We start from the raw sequence: 18,051 nt of genomic DNA, 5'->3' as shown, positions 1-18,051 counted from the left end.
ACTCACAAATAAAGAAATATTATTTTAGAAAATGGTCATTTTAAAATATAATACATTAAAGCAATTAAAAACATATTTTATTTAAGCTGATAGATCTAGATCTATGTTTTAGTGATAAAAAATTAAAAAAGAGAACCAAAAGTTTATTGTCGTTTATAAATTATCCATGTTTTTATAGATATATCATAACATCACATAGCCTTTTACTTTTATATCTTAGTTCTTTCGCGCGTAGATAAGACAAATTCAAGCGTTAGTTTGGCCTGTTCCACATCTTCAGTCTGCGTTGCTAAAACCTAACTGTAAAGCTGTCTCTAGATCTAGATCTAGAGTCTAGATCTCTATTTGTATTTTCTATATCCAGTGTAGATATCTAGATTAGATCTAGCCTATATATTATATACAAATTTCAGTATTTTTTTTCTTTAGGGTGTGCCGTAGGCCCTTGCCGTAGCGGGGTAGCCGAACTTCAAACTTAAGTTATTAATTCACAGTTCAGTTCACATCATTAAGTTTAAAAGTTAAGAGTTGAGACACCAGAGGCATCAACAATGTTTTACAGTCATGTGTATTTAAGAAGAAATGGAAGATTCGGATTAGTTTGGTAAATTCTTAAACGTCTTAGAGTTAGACTTGTCTTAGAGTGTCTTAGACTACTATTCCTCTAGATCTAGAAATCTAGATTCTAGACTAGAATCTAGATCTATATCTAAATTTATATTCTAAATAATAATATATTATAATTATAAATTATAATAATTACATTGAATTAGTCTTAAATTGCTAAAATATTAAAAATAAATACTAAAATGTTTAGTAAAAATAATGACATTTAATTTTTAGAGTTTAGTTAGAGTTTAGAGATCTACATTAACAGTCATTAACTTTACACTACTTCTTTAGACAAAACTTTAGATTAGCTCTATTTACTAGTAGTTAGTGCACCTTAGTATTTAGTATTTAATTTACTATTTAGACTAGATCTACAATCTAGTTGAATTTAGTTTATTTAAAATTGTGATGACTGATAATTTAGCTATGACATTTTTTTTTCATTTTAGGCTCGCAGCCACCCAGTCCAGAATACTTAACAAAAGAGAACTGCAAGCTGTCAATATTTCTATAACATGGTCATTATTTAGAGATTTGAAATATTCCTTTTATTGAATCCATGTTTAAGTATTTTTTTCTCGACTTAATACTGATAAAAAATATATGTTCATTATCTATACTGATACTAACTTACTAACTCACACATTATGATTATTTCTGTGCTAAAGTTATAAACATTACATTAATTTAACACGACCACTCATGCAGGAAAAGAGCTATTCCTGAAAAAGCATTATTACAGAGATCCTTTCTGTGATCATAAGCATAACAGATTCTGGTTAATTTGAGTCACAACCCCTTTTTTTATAACCTGGTCTGGTCTGATTACAAGAATGTATTTAAATGTTACAAGACATTAGTAATTTTTTATTCATTACATGTCACAGTTACATCTATTATGACACACTCATAATGATATCTAATATTGAATTTCAAGCTACAACTACAGTTATAACCTTGTCATATTCTTCAAATTACTTTACAAGATACACATCTAGGGCATTTGAGCAGAAAATTATATGCAACCTTATTGTTTTGGGATTAGGTAAATGTGCAGGCTATATCTTGTGGGTGGTAATGCCGCTCAAAGAATTAAGTTTAAAATAGCTAAAGGGTAGAAGAAAGCCGCTCTAAGATTTAAGTTTAAAATAGCTAAAGGGATGTCGTTAGAAATCTGTTGAAGGTTATTTATGCCCACAGTAGAATAAGCTATTAGCCTTTAAAATTAGTCTTTTTTTTTCTGAAGCTTATGATTAGATTACACAAACATCATCATAAAAAAAAAAGTATTAAGTTAAAGACTTCTTTACTGGAGATTTGTAGCTTCTTGTTCTGATGTGGCCTTTAAAAAAGCACTTTGGTTCAATTAATATTACTATGTAACAAGATTTGTTTTGGTTCTTTAGCATTTTGTTCTTGACAAATCCAATTTAGAGGAATCTTTCCAAAATTTTAAAAAAGTAAAAACAAAAAAATCAACTCATTTTTTTACTAAAAGTTAAAAGTATCAAATGTTGACTTTTATTAGTATCCATCTTGCTATTGAAAAACACTGGTGCTGAATATCAAACATATTACTCCAGGCGTAGAACTAAAACATGTATTTTTTTTTACAATTAAAAAAGTCAATCAAAATCCATCATAATCAAAACGAACTATGAGAAAAAAGTTTTTGAAATCTTTTCAAATTTTTTTTTTTTAAATTTATTTTTTGTTAAGTTGTTTCCCTAATGAGTCTTTTGTCATCTTTCAGCTCCGATATTCTAGAGCACATTCCAGGAAGTGTAGGACATGGAACTTACAAGCGGCCTCGCAGATTCTCACTGTATCTTTCCTCCCAGCTGATGTATGGCTCTGTCAAAATACTTCAAAAACAGTGGGAATGTCTACTTAGTAAATGATTTGATTATATTTTTAGCATGTTTAAAATATAAAAATTGAATTGGGGAATAGTATTGAATGAAACTTCTAAATTTAAATATCATCATCAACAGTTTGGAAAATTTGATTCATAGAGTGAGCTAAATGAAAAGCACCAAAATAGGGTTTAAGTACTGAGGAAAAACAAAGGCCTTATATCACAAGCTATGCAAAATATTTTACATAATTTAGATCGGTAGCCTAACCCAATCAGTTTAAATATCCACAATTCTTTTTATTTTTTCATATTAATTTTTTGTGTGTACTATTCTTGGTCTTTGACAATGCTGTGTTTACTTTACTTTTAGCTGATGTTTCATCCTTGCTTAGACATTTTTATCCAGACATAAGCACAACAAATGAAATAGATCTTGTAATACTAAGGTAAATATTGTTTATTTTAATAGATTCTATAGCATACTATAAGATGTAGGTGTAACTGAAATATTATTTGTGTGAAAATTTGTACTTCTTTGAAAGCAAATGCAACGGGTACCTAGGAATCAGTTTACCTTCTTGCAAGCATTTGAAACTTAAGTATTTTATCCATTTACTTTTTCATTGGCCTATTCTAGCTGGAAAAAGACACACATGCGCAATAACCGTAGAACTCTATACATATCCCTAACCCTAGTACAGCTATTAAGGTTACTGCAAGCAATTGAGTTTTGTATTTTCTGCCGAAACATCTTTTTTCGAGTAGTCACTTCGTTTAATTAGATTAATTCTATGATCACCAATTTTTAGCTGGGGATAGACCCTATGCCATTGGTTTTGAAAAATAATCTTAAAAGGTAAATTTTTAAGCCTAAACATTAGAAATATTTAAATTTTGTTTTTTGACTGCTAGTACCTGTGGTTTGTGGAGCCTAAAAGTAATGATATTTTTTAGACATGATGTGGTCACCATTGAATCATGTGTGCCTGTCAGCATCAAAGATAAATTCTATGACCCATTTTTTGGGGCATTTAAAGACTCAACCGTGGATGTTGAGGCTCTGTTGGTAGTGTATCGCAGTTGTTGGAAGATTCTGTTTCTGGAGTTCTAATTTTTGTTTGTTTGTTGTTGCTATTTTTCATTTAAATCCATATCTCTCTTTGTTTTTTCTTTTTGAAGTTATAAATTATTTTAATAAAAAAAGATAATAAATGAATTGTCTAATCTAGCAGTGATAATACAGTAGTTTATTTGCTCAAAAAAATTATCTAAAACAAACTCATACAAGCAAATTGTTAGTCTACTACATTGTTTAAAATTTTTATAGCCCTAAATATTTATAGTAATAAATAGGCCTACATTTCAGCTTGTACATTTACTTTTCTTAAAGAACTAAAAATAAACAAAAGTTTCACATTTTATTATTCACATTGAATTAGTATAGGCCTCTAGTTTTTTTTTTTTTTTTTTTTTTTTAGAAAATGTAAAAAACAATTATTTTTTATTCTCCTTTATTTGATCACTATAGTGTTAAGCAGGAACAAAATTTAACACATTTTTAAAACACTTTCCAGGAAGCTTGGGATACAGGTTATTTGGAACAATGTAACCAGTCTATTACCTTGCCTCCTTCAGTCACAGCAGGTATGATTTTGTTTAAATGGATTTGTAATTTTTGATTTCCTGCACTTTGTTTTTGTACAGTTCAATCATTTGTATTTTTTTTTTTGTAATGACAGAAGTAGGATCACCTCATTCAGTTTCTGATCCAAGAGACATTCAAATCCAAGATGATCTCTATCTGCCTATAAACCCAATGGTATGATTATTCCAACAAATTGTCTTTAGCTTAGTATTTACCATGACTTTTAGAAGTTAACCGCTTTATTCCACTGGTTTAGCAGGCCTACTGACAGGTTACCCATATCTCTTCCTGTTTGTGCCCAAAACACATGGAGCAGATGAAGTAGTTCAGCTATTTTAGTGATCTCTGCATACGCAGCTTAGCAGGTGATAGTCTGATGAGCTCTGTGCCCGTCCTCCCTAGTTTCCCTGACAAAGGGTTATAGTCCCGGAGGTTTATGTAGCTGGGGTTTTCGTCCATGGGTTATGACCTGGAGCCCTTGGCATGAGTCAGGTACCCATCAGAGCTGGGACGTCATACCAACTCAATACCAAGATCTGAACTTGAGACATTGGTTATAGATATAGTTCTAGCTAATAAACCTCAAGCAGTTGAAAGGATGGTATGGAAGAGAATGTATGGATTAAAACATTACCACAAGTTCCATTAGGTAATTTTTTGGGTGCCCAGTCACAGCGCATGGGGTTTATGTCCAAAGTTTTATGACCAGGAACCTTATTTTACCGTTACCAGATGCCAGGAGAACAAGATTTACCCATGCTGGATGTGGATAACCTGGCCCTGCTGCACCAGACGGATGAAGATATCCAGATCTCAGCCGAAGAGATGATGAGTCCCAGAATCTCAAGAATCCTGAGACCAACAGAAGTGACAGATATGGACATCCAAACAGGGTAGGTTTTTATTTTTTTTTAAAGCATCTATAACTAACATTTTAAACAAAATGTCTGTACTAAAAACTAATACTTGTGAATGTGGCAAGCATGAGTACAAAGGGTTTAAACTATCGAAGTATCTGGGAAGGCTGTTTTAAATAAACAGATTCTATAACACACAAATACTACCCACAGTCTAAGCTAGGCAATAGATTGGCAAAGGAAAAAGTTATTCTAATATTAACTATATTATTCCCCCCATGATATTCTTATAACCACATGAACCTCTTTTTAACCTAACGTTCTGTAAAAAGATCTTATGGTTACTATATGGGCTAATCAAACTGTTTACTGTGAAGTGTTATATAAAAAAAAAAATTGTAATCATTACTAGTAGGCTTATTCTAATAACAACAAAAGCTGCATTAAAGCTAAGTATCAATAATTAAAACAAATATTTTTGGCAGACTTTTAAAACTGTTTTATACAAAATAGCCCCACTAGAGCTTTTCTTGAAGAAACACCAGCTGTAAAAACAGGTGGAGCCATGCCCAGTACTCCACAAAAACCAAAGAGAAAACGGCCTCTACAGTCCCCAGATGGAAAAAAGACACTACAAAGGGAAGAAGAAACAGTTATGGGTAATTCAATCCTAATATTGTTGTACATTTAATTCAGTTGTACAGTTAATTCAATCCATGTTATTTCTTTCTTCTTCTTCGTTCTTAATTATTAGTGTTGAAGGGGATCGAGATTTATCTGCCAGTGGGTTTGAACTCGAGACTTTGTTCAAATTTATCAACCATAAGCTTTTTGCCGACTCGAGCACGCCTCTAACACAATTAAGCGTTACGTGTCAACTGGTTATGCGCCATTGATGGCCATTGACTCCGATTTCAGCCTGCTTTTCTTTTTGGATTTGCTTCCATAGCCTTTGTCCAACCAAGAACAAAATACAAGGCAGCAGTTGTTTAATTTTTGGAGTTGTCTCTCCTAGAAGAGTGGCTGTCCCCAGCTAACGAGCCTCATCTGCCCGAGGGTTCGAACTCGAGACTTTTCGGTTTAGCAACCATGAGCTTTACCGACTCGACCCCTAATCCATGTTATAAAATAAGTTGTCCTCTAAACTTCAAATATTTTTACATTTGTTAAGCTAAGCCCTAATTTTAGAAAATGTTTTTAGATTAAAATAAGGAGAGAAAAAATATACCTTTTGGTTTTTGAAAAGTTCAGTTTTATGTCTGTCTATATATATATATATATATATATATATATATATATATATATATATATATATAGATATATATATATATATAGATATATAGATATATATATATAGATATATATATATATAGATATAGATATATATATATATATATATAGATAGATAGATAGATAGATAGATAGATAGATAGATAGATAGACAGACAGACAGACAGACAGACAGATAGATAGATAAATAGAGTTGTTTTTTTCTTCATTTTTATGTTAAGAAGGAAGCCAACAGCTGGAAGAACAAGTTGTCACCCATGATGATCAGCTGATGCTTGAACCTGTTGTTGTTGGAGCAGACGGCAGACTTCTATCCCCTGTGGTACCCAAGGGACATGACTGGCTACAGAAAGTAGGCTACTAGCGTAGTTCAACACTTATTAACTTGTACATTTAAAAATATGTCTGCACTGACATGTATACATAATCCCTGAATGCTTGTTTTTGTTGCACTGACTAAACCACACAAAATCACATGCCATTTTAAGTTTGACTTTGGTCTAAACTAAACTAAAAAAAATCAAGCCTTACAAAGCACACTACAGTACAACAGCATATAAATTTATTATAACCAACATGCAACATACTTCACTAGAACCTATCATGCTTCACTCAACAAACAATATCAAACACTGCACTTATAGGCTCCAAACAAGGCACGTTAGCAGCATCAGATATGCTACAAAGTACTTTACTAGTACCTGATATGCTACAAAAAGGCAAGATTGAAACACATTCCCTTTTTCACCCTAGATGTTGTCCATAGATACCTCACTTCAACATTGTTTTAAATAATGAATAATAGTTTAGCTTTAATTAGGGTTATGGTTATTGTGTGCGTTCGGGTTTAGGGTGGGGTGTTAATGAATTGGTTGGATGAATATGATTTTATATATAAGCATGATGTCGTCTATGTAGAGCCCCACGAGTACATTTAAAACTTTTTCACCAGAGACCATGCATACTGAGTGAGCCAGCAGATGCCCTAACACCTAGCCCTGCCAGAAGGCGCAAACCAAGCAGACTCATTATAGATGAGAAGCTACAGCTGCATCGATCAGAGATCAGATCAAACATGACAACCTCACACACTACTTCATTACCTTTTGTAAGTCTTATTCTATTTATGTGATTGTCTAGTAGTTTTTATTTTTTTAAAATTTAAATAACACTTTAAAAATTTCAGGTTTTTTCTAATTCAATCTTTATTTTTTTTCATAGATTAGAACTTATTATATTAATTATATTTATTAGAATTAAAATTTTAAAGATTGGTTAATAAAATATTTTTTTAATTCAGCAAAACTAACATGATTTATAAATTGCTTTAATTACACAATCTTGTAGATTATACCAGTTTTACAGCAGAAGGATTTATTCAAGAACCCTGGCAGTCGTTGTGAGTAAATTTTTGTTTACACAGCAGTTTTAAAATTAATGTTGAGGACTCTAATTTTGAGTAGGGCATTCAAGCCTAGCAGTAGGGATCCAACATCACGTAAGTCCAAAATTAAAAGTTTGGGTTCCTGAACCATTGTTGCTATCTTGCATTTTTCTACACTAGTTATCAAATAGCTGACTCAGCCATCTACATCTAAAGTAAATCACACATTTTTATAATTTCAAAGAACAGTGAGTTTATTAATCAGAAATAATTTTTCAAGCTTTCCATCAGAACAAACCTGCAATAAAATTTAATTTATAAACATTTTTGTTGGCATTCATTGTTTGTATTTTCAGCTGTATAATTATGTATGTAGGTTTATTTTAGTTTTAAATTGTAAATTATAATATCTGCCTATAGACCTCACCAGCATGTCACTGGTAAATTTATGGAAGAGAAACTGTGTTTTAGGATTACGAGCTTACGACACAGAATCAGAGTCTTCATCCTCTTTCACTAGTCCCTCCTTACCTGGTGAGTCGTTTATTTTCTTTAGTACAGAACTTGAGGATATGTATGCTCTATGTTACCCTTTCTAAAAAACATGTTTTATTCCATTACTGTTTCAGAAATCATCAAACGCAAAAGACCTTCAGCAACAGCCAAAGGAGATACTCCGGAAAAACAGCTGAAAAAAGATGTTAGTATTTTATAAGGTTTTATATATGGTTTGTCCATCATACTTCTTCTTTTGCATTAACTGTTATTTTATATTGGTTTAAAATTCATTTTGTAATAAGAAAATCCAGTATTCTAGTTTCAGCTTAGTTTACATTTTAAAAAAAAATCCTTTGAAAAAAAAAATTGAGATAGACTTGAGTAAGACAACATTTTTGAAGGCGGGGTTTAACTTTTTGTGATGGCAATATATATAATGGTATCACCTCAGCTGAACAAAGTTTCCAGAAGTTTAAAATCCACATTTCTTTTTTGACAGGTTTCAATTCCATTGTCTGTGGAACGAATAAGGGACACATCTGCTCGATCAGCCGAAGGTGCAGAAAGAAGTCATTCTATAGTGGGTCTATCAAGCGATGAGTCTTCCTTGAGTATAAGGTCATACTCATTTTTAAAATAATTTTTTCCGATTCCATTTAAAGAAAATCATACAGCTGGTGCTTTTTTAAACTTACATCTGAATTGTTTTAATCTTATCTGAAATTTTCAAATTTCATCCATAAAAATCTTGGAAACATCTTGAATTATTTGTTGATATTTTTGCAATACCATAATACCAGGATGGAGAAAAAAATTCCAGTTTTATTTTGGTTTCTAGTTACATTGGTATGATATCTGTCTAATTTGAAATTTTTAGAATGTACTTTTTTTAATACAATTTTAGCACTTGGTGATCATGTATGCAATTTTGAACATGTTCGTTATTAAATAAAATTAGCAATAGGAAATTAGGTATGAAGTTTTCAACTTGTACTTTTATCAAACCGTTTTAGCGCCAGGAGATCAGGAATGCATGCTGAGTGGGAGAAGTCTGGCATAGACGAGCCTGTCCTTGTTGATCCTGCTCAGAACATAAGCCTGGGAGTTCTACCCACATTACAAGAGGAACATGAGCAACTACTGAGTCCACCTGCTTTGGTGCAAAAAGGTACTTTACATGGTTTGGTTGCGTGTATATATATATATATATATATATATATATATATATATATATATATATATATATAACAAAATTAGCTGTCACGATGGTATATTATACAACTGAAGCGGTTTTGACTTGTTTTTTATTTTGTTTCAGGATATCTTTATTTCTACTTAAATTTTGAAATTTTAAAAATATGATAGTTATTAAAAGGCATTGACTTTTGATCACTTGCTACTGTAAAGTATTTTACAAGTAAATTTAATGAAAAACACTGCATTATAGACACAATAATTTGAAACTTCCTATAACCAGTAGTTTCATTATTTGTAGATGAATCTTTTGATGTATCAATTCCATTACCTCATCGTGTTTCACCAGTTCTTCCAGAGAAACCTATTCTTGGGTAAGAATTGTATGATGGAATATATAAACACTTACTATTTTTGCTAGGATCTAGAAACCTATTGTTATGATGAAGTTTTTTAGGTGGATAAGATTAGTATGATGTAATATATACTCTCTTATTTGACCTAGGATTTATAAGTCTATTTTATGATGAAATTTTTAGGCAACGCATTTTTAATTGGCATGCTGGCATTTTGTATTTGTATGCTGAATTTTGTCAACATTCTTTTCATCCTATTAGGGTTTAGTTTTTATTTACCTTTTATGCCCAACAATCTAACTGGCAAAATAATTGTCTAAATTAATTTTGTCTGATCAAATTAAAAATAATTTTGAAATAAAATATATATTTATTAAATGTTAAAAAGTTATAGCATTATGTAAGTTGCATGACACATTTATCTGCAATCCATTATTTTGAATAAAATGTGCATTTTCAAGCACTTATATTTTTAATAAACAGTAATCATAAGAATATAGACCTATCATTAATAGCATTCAATCCAATCCTGAGCAGATTCAGATGTGGGTAGGTGGATTATTTAAAACAACGTTCTATATTTGGTGCAGAAAATGTGAAAACATATCCAGAATACATCTTTTAACTTAGTGTTTTCAGAAATTATGCTTCAACTTGAAACAATTTTATAACTCCTCTTGGTTTCTGCTCATCAGCATGGTGACAGAAGCTGTGAAAGCCAGCCGTGAAGCCGTGACATTTCGCAGCCTGTGTCCACCAGCTACCACTTCCAGATTCATCGCTGCCAAGATGTTCTTAGATCTCTGCTGTAAGTCAGGCTTTATGTGGTGTGTAGCAGTCTTGATAATGTACTGCTGGTTTCTTAACCCCATGATGTGCACTGAGCTTTCTATCTTGATATAGGGGTGGTGTTTAGAACACTTCCAGATACATCGCTGCCAAGATGTTCTTAGATCTCTGCTGTAAGTCAGGCTTTATGTGGTGTGTAGCAGTCTTGATAATGTACTGCTGGTTTCTTATCCTGTTGATGTGCACTGAGCTATGTATCTTGATATAGGGGTGGTGTTTAGAACACTTCCAGATACATTGCTGCCAAGATGTTCTTAGATCTCTGCTGTAAGTCAGACTTTATGTGGTGTGTAGCAGTCTTGATAATGTACTGCTGGTTTCTTATCCTGTTGATGTGCACCGAGCTTTGTATCTTGATATATGGTGTTTTAGACATTGGGCACAGCTAGATAGAATCAGTGAATTTAATTATAGTATCAGAGCTGTGTAGACTGAAGTGTAGCAAGTTTAACCAGGAACTCACTTGATAGGCAGGAACTTACTGGATAGGGTATGGGTGAAACATCACCTCTGCTGTGTGATCACCCTGTCCTATGAAAGCAAAAAGTTTTATCTTAGGGCAGGGGTCGGCAACCTTTTGAGACGAAAGAGCCAAAAGTTATAAATTACATCATCGCCCGGTTTTTAAAGAGCCACTAACATTTTAATGTCAATAGTATATTTGTTTAGTATTTAGTATATAATCCTTAACAAATATCATACTATATATATAATTTAAAATAAATAGCTTTGAATATATGAGATAATCTCATTTGAATTTGTGTTGAGAGGATCTACTATGTAAGTCAGAGTACTTGCATTTGTTTTGAATAGCTCAAATCTCCCAGTGAAAATACCCTTCATTTTGTTTATATTAATGCTGAAGTGATTGAATAGTAGCATTGGTTTCATAACGATATTTTTTTCAGATTTTTCGTAATTAAGTAATTTACTGCTCATCATGTATTCAACAAAAAGAAGTATTTTTGTTTTAAACAAACCACTTCTTCAAGCAAGACATAGGGTGCGTTTTCCTTTCAGTTTTACACTTAGCTGGTTTAGTTTCTTTGTGATATCCACTATGAAGTTGAATGTTTCAATTCGGATAACGTAATAGGAAGTACACTGAGATAGGGAGTAACTAAATATTCTAATAGAATAGTGAATGTTTATTGTTTATATATATTGTTATATAGTTTATTACCGAGTGCATTTGTGCATGGAGTTGAAGAGCCGCAACTGGACACCAAAAGAGCCGCATGCGACTCGCTAGCCGCAGGTTGCCGACCCCTGTCTTAGGGTGTTCATCAACAGTTACTCTTTTATCAATAAAAGCATAGTTTTATCTCAGCCTGGTTACTGGCTATTACTCATTCATTCTGTACAATAAAAGCAGGCAAATACAGTTTTACTTTTACCCAAGACTGTATTACCTATTGCCTGACCAGCCTGTTATATAAAAGCACAAGATGAAAAGTTTTACCAAAGTCAACACACCACCAATTTCTAGACAATTTTGTCCAATAAAAGCTCTCACCTACAAAAGTGAGTTCATCCAATCCTAAGTTACAATAAAATGAAAGTGTTTTGTTTCTCTGGCCAGGGAATATGAAGGGATATTATGTTCAGCATTACCCCCTAACCGTCTTTCATTTTTTTTTTAAGTTCCCCTCTCAAACCTAATGGTCTATAGGGCAAATGAAGTAAAGTTCACTTGTTTCTGTGACCTTGGCATGAGTTAGGTACTCATCAGAGTTGGGTGGACTCAGGGACGGTCTACTGACTTGAACCTGGATTCGAACTCGAGACCTACGGGTTAGAAGTCCAACTCTTTACTGCTAGACCACTCCGTCCCATTAAGTAAGGTATTTACCAGAGCAGGGTGGATTCAGGGATGTCCTAAACTGAACTGGAGACTTGCAGATTAGTAATCATGCACTCCACAGCTCAACACAATGACCTCACATCAATTCTTAAAAGCAGACATTTTCCATACTTCAGAAGACAGCTGTATTGTATAACTTCTTGACACCACCCTAACCATACATAGATCATATAAATTATAACATTGCTCTACACCACTATAACCATACATAGATCATATAACATGGTTCTACACCACCTTAACCATACATAGATCATATAACATGGTTCTACACCACCTTAACCATACATAGATCATATAACATGGCTCTACACCACCCTAACCATACATAGATCATATAACATGGCTCTACGCCACCCTAACCATACATAGATCATATAACACGGCTCTACACCACCCTAACCATACATAGATCATATAACATGGCTCTACACCACCCTAACCATACATAGATCAAAGAACATGGCTCTACACCACCCTAACCATACGTCATAGATCATATAACATGGCTTTATGCCACCCTAACTATAACATGAGGACAATCCAAACCCAAATTTCTGTAGGGCCTATAATAAAATAACAAAAGCAACAACATATTCTGTAACTAAGTGAAAACCTTTTTCTCCTTTTATTCAAAAAAAAAATAAATATTGGCCTCATTTTTCATAAAAGTAATTAATAGAAAACAGATCTAGTTATCGTTAGTAAAAATAAATGTAGCTTTAAGCTATTAAAAAAGATGTGAAATAAGATGAAAATGAAATTTCAAATGTTAGTATTACATTGGCAGTTAATTAAAATGTTTTAAAAAAAATTTTTATTGACCTTTTTCAAGTTGTTCTAGTTAAAATAATAATTTTATCTAGTTTTTGATGCAAAAAACGTTATAAAACCCTTAAATATTGCAAATGAAATTTAAAAAAAAAAAATGTGTGTTTCCGCTGGGGCTTGAACCCAGGACCTTCCGCGTGTTAGGCGGATGTGATAACCACTACACTACGGAAACGGTGTTCGTGTATCAAGAATTAGATAATTGTTTTTAAATTGTGCACGTATTCTTATTATCTGCATGCAGTATATAGATCTACTAGATCCAGTAGATCACGTTATAACTCTCGATGTAGTCCTATAGAAAACACGTTTTATTTTTAAAGCATGTGGTGTTTTAAAACCATTGTATTATATAGTTTCATGAATAACTCTACCAGACTTAAAACTTAGTTATAAATATTTTGGTTGTCTCCCCTTACTTTAAAATAGTTTGATTAGTAATCGTAAATGCATAACTTTTTCAATGACCCTCCCACGCTCACCACACTTAGGAAATAAAGATTTAATACAATTTCTAGTTAATAACAATGTTGACAATAATGTTCATTAGCTAGTGTGCATAATGGTTTTTTAGTCATGCAACTCTATTTTAAATACACACATTTTCACACGCTTTTCTTTATAGTTATTTAAATAGTAGTGCATAATATTTTTATCGCAATTTCCATTCTGGAGAATTGCGTTTATTAACTCGTCATTTCTGGGAATGGATGAATGAATGAATGAATGTATGGATGAATGTGTGTCCGGGCTTTAAGTCGTATCTCCTCCTCAACGAAGCAATATCGATGACTAGTTCCAAAAGCAATTATGTTAAGCAAGTTACGAGAATGAACATAGGCCATAAAAATTCCGGGTTTCTTTCATGGATTTCCCGGAATAGCCAAAAAACCTAGAAAAAAAAGCAGTTTTTTGCCCATATCTCGGCAACCAGACCACTTAGCGACTTGAAACATGTACCAATCGATTCCTGCCATAATTTAGAACAATATTGTCGAAGAAAGTTTTCAAAAATATCCTTTCGTTCGGTCACAAAAATTTTTTTTAATTAATTAAAATTTGGACCGAATTAGTAGGCATTTTTTCCAACCACACCACACGCGTCATCACGTTCAATAGCTGCGCCATCACGTTCAATGGCTGCGTCATCACGTTCAGTAGCTAGGCGCGCAATTGTTTTTAGTCATGTAACTCTATTGTAAATAAAACATGTAAAATACTGAAAAAAATTAATAAAAAACGTTTTAATAACTAACCAATGGTTTTACTAACCCTGCTCTTGATTTACGCTACGACAGAGCTATTTTTAGATAACATAAGAAAATTGCGCTTAAATTGTCACAAGACTTTTTAATTACCTTGTTTTTACTTTTTAGTGCATTATTACATAAAGCTTGTTATTAAAACATTTTTAAAAATTCGTAGAACTAAATGCATCTAGCAGTTTGTGATTCCTGTTTCAACCTAAAACATTAGATGTCGATGAATTAAGCAGTAAATACAGCTATTAGTTTTTTATTTGAATTATAGTCAAACGATAATTCTATAATATATTATTTGAAAAGATGAGATGAAAAGTCTTGTAAGATTGTCTATGTTCATATTTAGTAAAATGATAAATAATGAAATCCGTTTTATTTTATATCTCCTTGGTGTTTGTTACAACTTTTGGGAACAAAGTAATAAGTTGTCTCCCTTGTTTTTTAAAAAGCATCAACTGGAAGTCACATAACAACACAAACTAAATTGAATGTAAAACAACTATTTTTTACCATTGCCTTGTGCTTTAACTAATTTATGCTAAATCTGTGGGTTTTTTTTTCAGATCTAGTTACTAAATGTTAAAATTTTCACCTATCATTTAATGGGATGTGTCAAAAATACTTTTTGTTCTTTGTGAAGGCTGCCATTCTAAGGTTAAAATGCCACATGCTGCTTTCCTGCTGGATGCCTTTCCCATCAAAAAGTGTCCAGCTAATTGCCCACCTCACAAAATATGCCCTGTTTAAAGATGACTTAGCCCACTTGACTTAACCCTCTTTACTCCTTGTGGAGCATAGGGCATCAACCATAGCTTTCCACTTTGTCTGGATCTTGCTGTTGATTTAGCGGCCTCCTAAGATATCCCTGCTGTTTTCAGTTCTTCAAGAAGACTGCCTCCAGGTCTGTCTTGGGCGCCTCACTTTCTGCTGCCCTGGGGGGTGCCACTTAAGTCCCTGACATGTCACACTGTTAAAATTAATTGGGTTTTGCCACGTCATAACTGGCGTTGTACTTTAAAATATTGTCTAATATATTTGTTCTCATGTCAAACATGTTGCTCGATGAATGGAGCTGATGAACATCTTCAGTACAATGATTGCACTATCAATTTTATATCAGGTTTTGAAGTATGCAGTTCAGTAGCAAACTTGGCACATAAATCTTAAGATATTATTGGTTTGAGTTTAGCATATCGATTTACGATTCAAAAACAATTTTATATTTTATGTCTAGTATGCTTGCTTTGTAAAAAAAATATTTTTATGTACCCTACATTTCTGGTCAACTTTAACATCCCCACACCCATTAGGAAGCACACACTCCTGCTTGAAAAACTTTGAACTACTGCATTTTTTTAATAAAAATTTTACCCAGAATATTTAATTTACAACCGTGTTAATAAGAAATATAATTTAATACCTATTTATCATTAGCTATCTTTGATATTAACATTGGATTATAAAATACTTATAAAATTGGATTAGTTTCTTGTAAACAAATCCCTTTTGTCTTGTTTTATTAGGATTATAAACCAAATTTTTCCGTTACTAAAATATTTATATAAACAATGCTGACATGCCATAAAAAAATATCCTTTTTTATTCCATTTTAACTAGTTGAAGTTGGTAAAGCCCAGCTGTGTATAGAACAACATCAGCCTTATGGTGACATCTTCATCTGGCTGCCAGATCAAAGAGCCCAGTGACAGACCAGATTCATTTTTAAAAAGCAAATTGTAATAGATGTGTTTTTTTATATAAGTCTAGAGAAAACTGATATTTTAAACTTTTTGTGCTTATATCCAACATGTATAAAGATCAAAATAGACTCTTAAAAGTTCGTTAACATAGATATCTGATTTAAATACAAAAATATAAAATGTATGTGGGATGAAGTAATGGTTATATTTGCATGTGCTAAAAATGAATTTTTTTGGAAGGAATTACAGATTAGTTTTATATACTATACAGTTGTTCAATTGTAAATATAATTAGCATTGTACAATATAGACTTAGATGGCATTTGAAGATAAATGTTAGCCTTTTATTTGTTTAGAAAAAGGTTTTATTTATAAAATATGATTGACACAGGTTAGGGAGATTTGAATAGGTTTACTGTAACTACTCAACTCATTAGAGCAAACTCAATGTTGTAATCTGATTTCAATACCAATTAAAGAAAACTTAAGGGGGTACCCTTGAAGAGATGATGATTAAATTAGCACATGTTAAAAATAAAATTTTTAAAGTAAATACAGAATATTTTTTTACAGTTGTTGAATTGTAAATATCACTAAAGTAAAGTTGTGGAATGAGTAATACAATATGATAGTGTGTGGTTCTACGTTTACTAAGAACTTTATATTTACATATGCCTATGTACAAGCTTTTGAGCAAAAAAAAAATGAAATCTTTAATGAAATTGGTTACTCCTAGTTTGTTAGAAAATGAAAATGTTTGTTTTTATTTAATTCTAGATAAAAAATTTTAAATTTTGTACTATAGTTTACCATCTCCACACTTACAAGCTTTTATGTATGCCTAGGTACATGTTTTGATCACACAAAAAAGGAAATCTTTAATGAAATTTGTTACTCCTATATAGTTTGTTAGCAAATGAAATTTTTGTTTTTATTCTAGATGGACATTTTTTGTACTGTAAGTTACCATCTCCACACTTACAAGTTGTTATGTATGCCTAGGTACATGTTTTGATCACACAAAAAAGGAAATCTTCAATGAAATTCGTTACTCTTAGTTTGTAAGCAAATGAAATATTTGTGTTTTCATTCTAGATCTTTTGTTAACTTGGAAACAAAGTACAAAAATTGCATAAGGGTTTTATAGACTTTGTAATACTTTTATATTTTACATTTTTAAAAATATTTTTTTGTAATATTGTTTTTCTTTCTATGCCTTTAAGATATAAATATTTTTGTAATACATTGCTTGTTTTTATGCATTTTTAATATCACCATGTTTGAGTAAATAAATTGGAAAAAAAAAGTTTATTAAGATGTATTATGAATTTTTAATTGTAAAATGACTTACATTTTTTGAATAGGTTAATATTTTTAAAAACAGTTGTAATTTTAAAATTGTATACCAGTTTGTTTCTTAATCTTACTATAAACAATTTTTAAACACATTTAATTGTTACCATACTATTGTATTTCTATTGTTGATTTTACTAGTCGATTATTGGGTGTTTAAATGATATTTTTTGCCTCCCTGTATTTTGTTATATTTTTTTACTTCTCATATGTTACAGGTTTTGACCTATGATTTGTTATATTTTTTACTTCAAATTTGCTATGTTGTTTGACTTCCCATGATTTATTATATTTTCTACTTCCTGTTATTTGTTATATTTTCTACTTCCTGTTATTTGTTATAGTTATATTTTCTACTTCCTGTTATTTGTTATATTTTCTACTTCTTGTTATTTGTTATATTTTCTACTTCCTGTTATTTGTTGCATTTTCTACTTCCTGTTATTTGTTATATTGTTTTACTTTGAAAGATTTGTTATAATTTTAAGCTACCCATGA

The 18,051-nt window shown here is 31.6% G+C and overlaps 1 protein-coding gene and 1 non-coding gene across 4 annotated transcripts; one reads left to right on the top strand and one right to left on the bottom strand.

Annotated features, from left to right (window-relative positions):
• Positions 1-228: 228 nt before the first annotated feature.
• Positions 229-16,290, top strand: LOC131927679 (meiotic recombination protein REC8 homolog). 3 transcript variants are annotated; one of them, XM_059283439.1, is made up of 20 exons: positions 229-302; positions 430-604; positions 1,062-1,130; positions 2,366-2,505; positions 2,841-2,916; positions 3,425-3,536; positions 4,045-4,114; positions 4,210-4,289; positions 4,848-5,008; positions 5,486-5,631; positions 6,484-6,614; positions 7,215-7,370; positions 7,610-7,661; positions 8,067-8,180; positions 8,276-8,346; positions 8,644-8,762; positions 9,158-9,312; positions 9,640-9,712; positions 10,390-10,502; positions 16,118-16,290. In XM_059283439.1, the coding sequence occupies exons 2-20, from the start codon at positions 552-554 to the stop codon at positions 16,204-16,206; spliced, it is 1,980 nt and encodes a 659-aa protein (XP_059139422.1). In that variant the 5' UTR covers positions 229-302; positions 430-551; the 3' UTR covers positions 16,207-16,290. The 3 variants fall into 3 exon arrangements, with proteins under 3 accessions (XP_059139422.1, XP_059139423.1, XP_059139421.1); XM_059283440.1 differs by having other exon boundaries at positions 240-604; positions 6,487-6,614; XM_059283438.1 differs by having other exon boundaries at positions 240-604.
• Trnav-aac (transfer RNA valine (anticodon AAC)) lies at positions 13,341-13,413 on the bottom strand. Its single transcript has one exon. It is a non-coding gene; the product is annotated as a tRNA-Val (tRNA).
• Positions 16,291-18,051: the final 1,761 nt, after the last annotated feature.

This window comes from Physella acuta, unplaced genomic scaffold (assembly GCF_028476545.2).
Source record: "Physella acuta isolate Inbredline_101_S28 unplaced genomic scaffold, ASM2847654v3 ptg001428l, whole genome shotgun sequence".
Taxonomy (NCBI): Eukaryota; Metazoa; Mollusca; class Gastropoda; family Physidae; genus Physella; species Physella acuta.
Note: the sequence above shows the minus strand (reverse complement) of the source record. Positions and strands in the feature narration are given on the sequence as shown.